Raw genomic sequence first — 12520 nt, forward strand, 5'->3', positions numbered from 1 at the left:
TCACTACGCTGCATTCAAGTGCTACCTGTAACCTCCGAAATATAGCACTTCTAAACAAATGTATGACTTTCAGTAAATTTGAGACATTTTCATTTTTTTTGACTGTTTCCACTTCAGATATCTTCACAATGTGTATTATTAAAGATAACGTTTCCCCCCTCAGATTTGTGTGCGCTATTACCAATTTATTGTGTAGTTATTTCAAACGTTTTAGTTCAAATACTGATGTTTCCCATGGTGTCAAAGGCAGCATAAACATAAAGCTTCCCTCTGGATTTAACGTACAGTAATCATTAGCATTGATATGATGGTAGACAGCATGGACTCAACCCAAGAGAATAATACATCTTATAGACAACACTAATACATGTGCATCATTTAAAAAAGGAATATGTTACCACCTCCAACATACTATGGTTAAACAAACAAAACCATTTCAAAAATATACGTTTCTGTACTGGTGGTGTATTGTGAAAAGCACAATATCAACATATTTGAATGATTTTGAATTGATAAATAGGTTGTATTTATTGTGCAAAGGACTTCAAAGCACTCACATTAACATCCATTACTTGCAATAATCTGAATTTATTTGGTTGTCATCATATCAACAAACATACAGAACAATACTTCCTAATTTAAAAAAGTATTTAAAAACATAGATAAAAGGAAATAAACTCAATCAGATGACACACATATAAGAAAATATTTGCTTTACGTTAAAAATGGTTCAGTGATCAGAAATGAAAATAACTTTGATGGAGGAAATCTTCTTTTTGCTTAAAATGACTAAACATAATAAAATGATAACTTAGATGAACTAAGTATGAATGGCTTTCCAGTAGTGTAGCTGTGAGTGTGTTCAGTTTTTCTCCCATCTCAGACACCAAAAATGATTCTGAGATCAGCCAGGGAGAGTTTGGAGAAAGTGCTTCCTGTTCCTGACAGCACGTTTTGGGCCAACTCCTTTTTCTTCACCTGCAGTGTGGAAATTTTGTCCTCCACTGTGCCTTCACACACAAACCTGTAAGCACACACATGAAACTATTAACACAGTATTACTATAATGACAATGAAAAACAAAGCACACCACGTCCTACAGTAATATAAACTAACATAGATGTATATAATATACATTTTGTGCAAGCTGTTTATGAAGCATTTCACTGAGAACAAAACTAAGAACTTTTTCATGTATCTGAGGGTTTATTATTTCAAACCAGCCAACTTTAACTGTATTTTGGTGTAACATGTCCCAATATAAAAACAGGTGCTATACTAATAAAGTTTGGTGATCGATTTATTGTCCCTATGCTGCATGTCTACACTCACAAAAAAAGGATATTAAAAAAGGAGAATAGTAACATTTTACTTTCGTCGGTCCTTTTGCAGCATTGTTGTACACTGCAATAATAGATAATAATAGTATCAACACAAACACATATTCAATGTCCTGCTGACTGTTACCTGTGAATGGTGACATCTTTACTCTGTCCAACTCTGTAGATTCGGTCACATGCTTGATCCTCCAATGCTGGGTTCCTGTCATGTAACACATTTTCATATATCATATTCATCTTTTTGTGAAAGTCATTGCATCTGTAATAATATAAATTGTATTATATAGCACTTGTCAACTGAGACTTAGCAGAAAGCAAACTAAAGAGCAATGAACAAACAGTCATTCTAAAAAAAAGATACACTGCAAATACAACCTGCAACATCAAGAAGTGTGAAGCCAACACCAATAATTACACTTTGGCTTTGTAGGAGTGCTTGTAAGTGTGTGTCTCACCAGTGCATATCAATGAGGAAGAGGTGATTCCCACCAATGAGATTGAGCCCAACCCCTCCAGCACAGAGAGAGACCAGCATCACCTTTGGCAGAGAACCAGAAATACAAATTAAGATATACGTTACACTGCTGTGAGTCCAGTGCAATTACATCTGAAAATAGCAGAGGCAGCAGTGTAGTGGAATTTGCTTTAATGATGAAAAAACAAAAACAAAGAAAACATTTGGTGTCTTCATCCACTGACTAATTGAAATTTAGGGGGGGAACTAAAACACCTGTCAATTTAATCTAATGGTAGTAGGTCCTATTCATGTGTTTTGTTTTAGGGTCATAATTACCTGTGGTCCTTTAGGATTAGTGTTGAATTCTTCCACCAGTTCCATGCGGCGTTTGGGGTTGACCGTCCCGTCAATGACAGCGTACGTCAGGCCCATTCGCTTCAGATGAACCGCCACGATCTTCAGCATGCTGGTCCACTGAGACACGATCACACTGCAGGACAGAAGAACGTAGGTCAAACATAAGACAGTAACATTTAACACAGTCAACAAGAGCATATATATATACACAGAGAAGCATGAAAAAGGTAATTATGTATGACACAAATCTTCTTCAGCCAAAAACTGGATAACTCCAGCTGTTAGGGAAAGATTGTGCGATATGACGGAACGCTTCAGAACAGCTGCTGAGTGGACTTTGTGGTGAGAGTGATTTGTGAGCTTTGGCAAACGCTTCCGTCGACCAAATGAATGTGTTGAATCTTTGCTGGAAGAATCTAAATGAGCTCAAGTTGAAGCGGATTTAGGATATGACGGGATGGAAAGAATGAGGTCAAAGTAAAGAGAGTTAAATGTTTTACCTTTTTTGATCATCGCTCTTCTGTCTGATTGCCCTCAGCTCAGAAACAATAGCAGCAATCTGGAAATGGAGAGAGAAAAATACATTTTGAACTGAAGAAATGAACTAAAATTAACTGAAATAAGGCCACAGTTGTAGAAAAACATGCAGCTTTTTTGCACTACTAAACATACTTTGATGTGCTGTATGCTGACACCTTGTGTTTCCTCACCTGGCCTGTTGTTTATTTTCCTATTGCTCTTGACAAAGACAGATTTTAACCTGCATCTTATGAAAGTAACTCATGATCATTCTGCCGGTGTGTGGTCAGCTCCTAATTAACCTATGACCTTTGCTGACCCCCACTGGAGACCACTGAGAACTACAACAACACTGATGCAACTTCAGGCTTCAAGGCTAGACAAGTCATTCCTCTTTTGATCTCGGGGGCTTCTAGTGAATAAAACACATTCTGAATAGAGAGGTAATGTATTCTAACACAGCAGATAAACAAGTTCGCAGGGTGCCCACCTTGGTGCTCTCACTGCTGTTCTCAAACAGATGGGAGGCGAACTGCGTGCCGTTAAGGGCCACAGTGTCTTTGGGATGAGTCCCTGATGCGGAGGGGCTGGAGGAGAGAGAGAGAGCGTTGAGCTGCTCCTCCAGTGATAAAACAATCCCATCGCCCTGCAGCTCCGTCGAGTCTAGAGTCTGAGCAGAGAGAGAGAGAGAGAGAGAGAGAGATAGATATTTATCTCGCGGCTGCTTTGTGTGCATGTGTGTAAGCATCTCTTTTTAATTTAGGTCAAACCAGTCATCCTTATCAGAGCATCGCAGTGTGAACTAGTGCGCAGTGTGTACCTTCTTGAGGAGAGACAGGTGACAGCAGCACTGTCGGAGGCGCAGCAGCAGCGACAGGATGTGAACGGTGCTGGACGCCTGCTGGGGCTGCTGGGAACTCGACACAGCGGGGTCAGCCTGGGACATACCGAACTCACTGGCTACTGGAGGAGGAAGACACACACACACACACACACACACACAACACACATCATAAGCAGTTATCTCTTCAAGGTTAACAGCTCCCATCCAAGCATCTTTTGTAACAAATATTGGTCCAAACAGGAATTTTTAAGCACACAGAATCTTCTTCTATCAACTAGGTCATAGGTCATTGGTCAATAGTTAATGAAACAATGAATATACACAATATTTTTCTATCAACGTCAAATCAAATAGTGCTAAATTTCGGTACATTCAGACGCATCATTCTGGATCTGAACGCAGGACGCATGGTAGAGGGAAATGAAAAGGCCCTTTCTGAGAGTTTTTTACCGAGAGCTTAAGGGTGCACTTCCATCATTGGCCAGTGGCGGCGATAGACGAGAAATCTCATGAACATCATTATACCTAATAATGGTGTTCAATAATTATAGTCTATTTCTATATGTTCATATTTTCATACTTTTATATTGTTTTTAAAACAATCAAAATAAATAAAATTAAAAATTAAAATTAAAGTAAGAATTTTGGGACTTTTTGGGTTGATACTTCAGGCGATACAGATTTAGAGTAAAGTACAGAAATGAAGTAAATCTACTAGTTACCCAACCCTAGCAACAATATATAATTTGATACATTCACACACCACAAAATGGCAGATGAGGTCACATCTGAAGCAATAAAATAAGAGCATTAACTCACTTTCATTATCCTACTAACAAACAAAGATTTAAAAAACATTTCATGTGCTCGAAACATTCCATTTAGTGCTCAGGATTGAGGTACAAATTTAACTCCATATAATCATAATAAAGTTCAAATCAAACATTTTTAAAAAAGCAGTTGACATCTCACCTTTCTCAAAGGGGTTAGAAGTGGAAGACTTTCTATGGTCCATGTCTTTTCCTTCATGTCTCTTCAGGTAGTTCTGCAGAGTAGATCTGGAAGGAGAGCAAATCACCTGTTTACATTTGATTTTTTATTGGTCTATCTCCTGTGTCCCTGAAGGCTTATCAGCATCTCATCTCCTTTTTTTTTTAAATACAGTTACATTTAGACCTTGGACATGATGTCAGCATCTTGGATGGCAGTCAGACTGTAGTTTAAAATGGAAACATTAATTCTTCCAATCTGTAGACTTGGCCAGCTGGCCCAGAGAAGCAGAGGCCACTTTTCCCCTAACCTTGATGTTACGCTGATTAGATTTAAATGATCCACATTTTCTCCAAGTCACTTTTCCATGGTATTAATGGAAAAAATCATGAGGTCATGAAATGGTCTGTAGGAAATATTCAAAGCAATTACCAAAAAAACCCCACAACAACAACAACGCAAAACTAAGATAATTTGATTAAACTGACCGTATATTATAATTTACTGCAATATTTAAAATACTGCTGAAACACAGAACTGGTGTGTGGTAATATCTCCTTTCCCTCCACCAAGAAATAAACAGTGTTTTCTAAGTTTCTTCTAAGAGAAAGTAAAGGAAGGAGCAAACCACCATTCCTTTGTATTGAAAGATTTAGAGCCACTCTTAAAGAAGGGTTAATACAATGTAGACTAGAAAAGGATAGGGGAGATTGTTTCCTCTTAACTCTTGTAAGATGAATTTCTCTGTTACCTGGATTGGGCGAAGACCACATCGTACACAGCCTGCTCATCCTTAGACAGTTTGAGCTGATGCACCTCGCAGGTCCGATCAGGAAGAGACACCTGAAACATAGAACGTTTGAATCATCAAAGATCAAGAGTGAGTGTGTGTGTGTTGATGTTTGAACCAATCAGCATTTCAATTTTAGCTTGAAAACAGTCATTTGTTTGTCTCAACTAGCTAACGGATACGCTAGAATTTTCTACAGACTATGAAAAGACAAAGGCTGTCTCATAACGAGTCATAACTGAGCCAAGAGCTGCTCTCAATAACTCATCCAGGCTCAGAAAACATTGTCTTGTTGAAGGTGTGTATGTGTCCTTACCAGTGGTTTTCCAGTGGAGTCCTTCTGGTCTTTGGTCCGTCGGAGCAGCAGGCTCCTCGTCAGGATGTTGAGTCTCTCTCTGCCTCTGTTGGAGCCGTTGTCGACCTGAGCTTTCCAAAGTTTGTACTCATCAAACGGAGCACAACGCAGAAACCTTGGGACGCAGAGTCACACAGACAGTGAATGAACAGAATCTCATTCAACTTGGATTTATACAATATATACATGTATCTACTGTTGAGCCTTTTTCTTTCTCCTGCTGAGAAACTGCTTCATGCTTCTGTTACCACTGCCTAGGTGAAGATTTGGGTCTAGAATGTTTGTTTGCCTCATAATTTAGAGGATATTTCAAAAGGTACTTTGCAGATTTCAATAAATGAATTTTAATGACATTTGGTATTTGAAATTAAAAAATCTGGGCCATGGGCTAAAGTGCAAATTGAAAACTACACATGTTAAACATGTAAAACTCTTCTCTTCTCTGTGTTCTCGTCTTACTTGAGCAGTGAGTACATGTCCAGCAGGTTGTTCTGGATGGGAGTGCCGGTCACCGCCCAGCGTGCGCGGGCCTTCAGCTGGCAAACCGCCATGGAGGTCTGTACTTTTGGGTTCTTGATGTTGTGGGCTTCGTCAAGAATCACCCGGGCCCAGGAAACGCGCATGAGAGGAGCCGAGCGTGACGACTGAGGGGAATAAAAAACAAAATGACATGAATCGCAATTTATTTCGTTTTTTTGGTGTTTTAATTGCTGTAATTACTTCTCAAACTTGACATTACATTTCTAAAGGTAATCACATAAAACACACAACTTCTTGGCACGAAAGCAGTTAGTATCAGCTGCCAGCGTTTAAGCCATAAAAATGTCTGTGTTCCACCTCGCAGGCAGATTATTATGTCGCAGCACTCAAGCTGATAAATGCTGCAGAGTTCTTTCATTAATTACCCACCACCTTATCTGTATCCTGGCTGGGTCTCTCTGCCTCCTCCTTCTGGACCGGGATCTCCTTAGAGACCAGACTGTATGTTGTCACCACCACATCATAATCTGCCAGCCTGAGAGACAGACAGACAGACAGACAGACAGACAACACTTTACTCAGCTTGACTGTGCGTGTGCTTCAAAAATCCTATAAACCCGAATGATGACAGGTCATTAAAAACTTGGGATGCCTTCTTTAGAATTTAATGAGTTGATTTTGATTCTTGAAAGTATTTTGACATAACAACAAAGCAAGGAAATTGGCAAAGATACAAGTGAAGCCATTTCCCTGCATTGCTTTGCCTGATCATGATCAAACTGTCTGTAAAGAGACACTGTCTGGTCTGGTCTTTGTAATGTTTTCTCTAATAAAGTTCAAACTAGGCCTGGGCGATAAGGGCAGAATCACATATCACAATGTTTTAGACCAAATACCTCAATATCGATATTTTGACAATATTTTATGGATGACTATTGGTGCATTCATAAAATATTTACACAATGAGATTTTTAATAACTAATCATCATTAATGTGGATATAATGACTAAGTGGATAGGGTTAGGGTCTTTTAAGCTTAGAAAATGACATTTTTACTGTAATGCAGCCTTTTTAAGCAGGAAAAGAAAACATTTATTCCGTATCATGATATTGCGATATTCAAAATCTAAGACGATATCTATAAAATATCAGATATAATATTGATTTATTGCACAGCCCTAGTTCAAACTGTAACTGCACAAATCTGCTTATGTGTACTGTATCATTGTTTTTGTTGTTGTTATCTGAGGCCTCTTTGCAGCTGCTGTAATCAAAAATGCAACAAAGCAAAAACTTTCATTTGTTCCCAGTTCAGACCAAAGACAATATACAGTATAAGGGACAGAGTGCAGAACAGAGACAACAATAGTTCAAATGGTGGTGGCACTGTACACAGTAGAAATATTGTGTGTGTGTGTGTGTGTGTGTGTGTGTGTGTGTGTGCACGGTGTCCTCACACTTTGGCACTTCTCTCGCGGTTGGTGCCGTGGTACAGATACACCGACAGCCTGCCCGTCTTGACATGTCTCTCCACCTCCATCTTCCAGTGGTGAATCAGAGAGGCGGGACAGATGATCAGAGTGCCTTTAGAAGCCACGACGCTGGAATCTGGACAGTGAACAAACAATAAGAAATTGAAACTCGCAGACTAAACACGCGAGATAAAATAAACATTTAACACCACAAACTTCAATTAGTACAACGACTAACCAACTAAAACTCATCACCTTGCGGAATTTTATCTGACAGATTTCAAACTGTGAGGAAAAGTTCTAGTTACCAGTTTTGGAGAGCCAGCCCTCCGCCTCCTTCTCTTCCTTCTTCTCATCCTTTTTCTCTTTCTTCTTCTCTTCCTCTTTCGCCTGGATCTTCTTGGCCAGCATGAGAGAAATCATGGTCAGCGTCTTTCCTAGACCCATGTCGTCCGCTGAGTCCGAAAACGGTAAGAGCGAGAAGAGGAAGAAGAAGACAAATGATGTTTAAAAAACCCCCCAGCAAAACAGTCTTATATTTGCCACATCTTTAATAAGGATATCTTATCAGTCTTCACTGTTACATCTTCAGTGTGGGAAATGGGTAACATACCCAAAATTCCTCCACAGGGTGTCTGGGTTTCTCTCCAGAGAAGCCAAGCCAGAGCTCTCCTCTGATGGGCCAGGAGCGTCACCTGAACGACCAGTCAGAAGAGGAGAATGTTATCAAAGTAGCATGAATTAAAGAAGACAGAGAAGCTGTTTCTGACTGATGAAAAACCAGACAAAGTGACTGAAGGAGGGTGTAACCTTGATGCCTTTAGGGTCCGGGATCTCGGCCTCGGGGTCAGGGCAGGTCTCCATGGATTTGTGGAGATGGTCGATGACCTCGCTCGTGGCATTTTTCACCGCCAGCATACGGTCATTGGTCATCCTGCCGCCGTAGAAGGCGTTGACCTGCGGGTTTGCTGGAAACATGAAAGACTAAGAATTAAGGTATGTGGAGTGAATTATAGATCAAATAAATCATGATCTTTTTTATTGGAGAGGTAGAACATCATTGTCTTTAAAAGAAATAAAGAATATGTCTACACAAATGTCTTAACAACCGGAAAGTGTCACAGAACTCTAACTAGTGGTCAAGCCTACCTCCATACGTCTGGGTGCATCCTTGGCTAAGCTGGAGCCCCAGGGAGCTGCTGGAGGCCTGCTGCGAGTAGTATCCTGGAGCAGGGGGTGCAGGGAGCAGGATGGTGCCCCCCTGCCGACTGAATGGGTTGACCTGGCTGAAACCTGGACGAGCATCGCTGCTGTTATGTCCTGTATCCTGGGACTCTGAAAGTGATGAATACTTTACAGTTGCAGTGGTTACACATACTCACCTATTCAGACTTGCATACCCCACTTAACATGAACTGAACTACCTCACCTTACTCTGTTTTGTCTATTCTACACAGTCTTTTATCTGTTTTGTTTCTTATTGTTTTGTTTATTAATTGTACGGTGTCATCGAACACCCAGAGAGGTGCCTTTAAATAGCTAAAAATAACCAAGATCTAAAAAGTGTATTGTAAAAAATGTGGCTTAAAACGGCATTAAGAGTAAATTTAAGACAGTTTCTGGCAGACAACCACAACGCTGATGCATGTGCAAAGGATATATGAAAAAATTAACAGGTGACCAAATGAAATGGACAGTTACCTCGATTAAAATGACAGATTTCTTTTAATTTGAGACATAACACAACCAAAAATAGGTCTAGTCGTTTTTAGACTTTTAACGTGGAAAAATTACATATTGGGCCTTTAAACTGATGCTTAAGTGAGAGGAAACGCATGCATCAGTGCTATGTGGAGCAATCTTTAAAAAGAATTATACACCCATAGTTCCTGTTGTACAGTGAGTGAGTTACCAGGTTGAGAAGCAGCGGTGAGGCTCAGTGAGTCCAGCGCGTCCTCTAGCTCCTTGACCTGAGTCCTCAACCTCTCCCCTTTATCTGGCAGAGCTGCCACATTCACCGCAGACAGAGTGGCCTTAACAGGAGGGTGGAGAAAAAAAAAAAGGGACGTCAAATATATTTTTATCAGATTATTCAAACTCTATAAAAAAAAAGTATCTCAAAAATCCAATCAGGGTTCTAATCATGTCTTTGTCACTTCCTCACCTTTTTCTGTTGGAGCTGTGCAGTGAGCAGGCTGTGCATTCCTTTGGGATTTGGCACCAGACCTTTGCCCTCGGAGGATGGCTGGAACCCCGGGAAGGTGGTGATGGTCTTTTGGACGGTAGAAACAGGAGGAGTTTTCTGAATGGCAGGCTTCACCGAAACCAGCACTACATCATCATCATCATCATCATCCTCCTTCTTCTCGTTGTCTCGTTGATTTTTGGTTTGACTGGACTCTGGTTGTGTTGGTTTGTTAGATGCAGAGTGTCTGGTGGTATCGGTGGTGCTACTGGGTGCAGATTTAGAAACACCGCCTTTTAGCGTAGGGTCAGTTTTCTCATCCTGACACGGTTCAGAGGCATTTGGCTGCTGGGTCGACTCCTTATGAGAATCCTGTGAGGTGAGATTGATTTTCTCAGCATGAGCAGCCTTAACACTGGAGGTAGGACTTGTTTTTTCAGCATCTCTCTGCTTGTTGTGGCTCTCTTTAATCCTATCCACCACATCATCCTCGCTGGTAGCTTTTCTCTCTTCATCCGAAACTCTCTTCTTTACTTTCATCCCAGGTGGAAGCGGTTTGCCTCGGTATTTGTCTGATCCACTCAGCTTCCCTTCCTCCTCGTCTTCTTTTTCTTTTGCTCCTGCATTTACACTCTTCATATTTTCTTTCTGGTTACTCTCTCTTTTTTCGCCTTTGCCACGTGCCTCAGTGTCTTTCTCCTCCTTTCGTTTCACATCACCTCCACCACACTGCATCCTCCTCCACTCCGACTCCTCGTCCGTTTTACATGGGGCCTTGAAGGGGTTTCGGACAGGCGGCAGACAGGAGGGCTGTATCTGTGTGTCAGATAGAGGGGTTTTCTTTTCTATCGCTGGCTGCAATGACGGAAGACAAAAGAGATTTTATACACGGGTCGGTAGCAGAAAGTTTTCAGAAAAGTGATTAAAAACAATCTCATTTTAAGATGCTAGTTTTATATTTGATTGATACTATGTAATTTCTCTTTTTCAAAATAATGCTTGTCAACACAAATCTCATATGCTGCTGAATAAATCAAAGTGTTGCTACAGCTAATGAATCCCAGTTATTGGTGACAGTTATTTAAGGTATACAAATATGGGTGCGCATGGTGATATCTGTGGCAGGTGTCTTACTGGAGTCCAGGGAACGTTTCCACACCATCTCTGGCCGGCTTTTTTACCTATCATACACCGGTAGAACAACCTGGAAAAGAAGGATAAACTTCAGGATGACAGATGAAACCCCACCGACAGCTGATGTGTGGTCACATAGAAACAGGCATCTTCTTGTTTCTTGTGCCTTTAATTAAGACACTTAACTCTTTTCAGTGTAACAGGAAGTGAATGAGAGTCCCAACGTCTATGTGCAACATTATGTGTTTCTCAAAATTACAATTCATTATAAAAATGTATTGATTGATTAGTTAAAGCATGTTATTTGATTTCTTTGTATTAAGGTTTCTGTGTAGGTCCTCCTTATTTGTTATGGTGCTGTTTTTATGCCAAAGTTACACATGTAATAGAGAGCACTGTAAATAAAAGTTTGAAGATGTCTGCTTAGTATGCCTACCTACCACCTTCCTGGACATTTGAGCTAGACTACTTTACACACTAGTCCTGTTTTGGAAGCATAAAGCAATCAAACTGCACACCCACTTGTGATTCTGTTGCTGTTGATTGAAGGTGAGAGCTTGGAGTTCCACCACTGAATCTTCATGATGGAGACAGTGGGAGGGGGTGATGCTGTTTGGAAATAAATGATGGTGATAATACTGATCAAAAACAGGAACATTAATCCGTACAACTACCAAAGTGGCAGATGGAGTTCAAAATATGTCATACAGCTGAAATCAGGGTTCCCACACATTTAATACCAATGAATTTTCAAAACGTTTCCATAACTATTCCATAATATTTTACCCCATTTCCATGACTTCATTTCCATGACTTCATTTCCATGACTTCATTTCCATGACTTCATTTCCATGACTTCATTTCCATGACCTAACCCTCTGATGAGAAGTTGGTGCATTACACTATTAAAAGTATGGAATGTAATACTAACACATGTTAACTGGGGCTATATGTATTACTCAGGCTTCTGTAATGACGAACTTAACTCAACAATTCAATATAATAAGCGTTTATATACACACTACAGCTGTGGTGACTTCCAACTTTTGCTAGTTGATCTCTTGTGTTGTTTCACAGCTGAGTTGCAGGTTATCAGAGAAGAAAACACCAACCTGGCCGGATGACTGAAATCACAGCCTTGCTTGTCAACGCAGACGTAGAAGCTTTTGCCTTTATTTGGTCCATCTTTAACACCCGTTTTTAACATGCACACGTTGCCTGTATGAGGACATAGAGAGCGAGTTATTAAGCAGCTTATACAAAACCTTATATTTATTATAAGTTAGCAAGAGAAATGAGTGGGAAAATACGTTTGCTTGTTTAATGTTAGCCCAAAATTGAACACTACACTCGCCATTCAAATAAACTGCGATGTCACGCACATAACAATGTGTAAGGGAAGAGAACAGATATGATGGCATAAATGTGACTTCTGGACACTAAACACAACATTTAAGTTTCTACATTAAACTACAAAAAAAACTTGTTACGACTTACCGTGTACTTCACATAAAACCTTCTCCATACCGGTGAAGAAAAATGCAGCTCAGTTTTACTTTCAACTGCCAGTAAGGGAAGACCGATATTTTGTATCGAC

General features: G+C 40.2%; 1 protein-coding gene across 1 annotated transcript; it reads right to left on the reverse strand.

Moving 5' to 3' along the window:
- Positions 1–777: 777 nt before the first annotated feature.
- Positions 778–12479, reverse strand: ttf2 (transcription termination factor, RNA polymerase II). The gene is made up of 23 exons (XM_062431624.1): positions 12421–12479; positions 12036–12141; positions 11446–11532; positions 10924–10993; positions 9769–10644; positions 9517–9637; positions 8754–8939; positions 8415–8572; positions 8218–8299; positions 7913–8059; positions 7590–7740; positions 6562–6667; positions 6112–6296; positions 5614–5767; positions 5259–5350; positions 4490–4575; positions 3494–3636; positions 3164–3343; positions 2655–2713; positions 2134–2287; positions 1796–1878; positions 1468–1542; positions 778–1024 (listed from the first exon to the last, which is right to left on the reverse strand). Exons 1-23 carry the CDS (start codon positions 12446–12448, stop codon positions 880–882), a joined length of 3474 nt encoding a protein of 1157 aa, XP_062287608.1. The 5' UTR covers positions 12449–12479; the 3' UTR covers positions 778–879.
- Positions 12480–12520: the final 41 nt, after the last annotated feature.

Source organism: Scomber scombrus, chromosome 13 (assembly GCF_963691925.1).
Source record: "Scomber scombrus chromosome 13, fScoSco1.1, whole genome shotgun sequence".
NCBI lineage: Eukaryota > Metazoa > Chordata > Actinopteri > Scombriformes > Scombridae > Scomber > Scomber scombrus.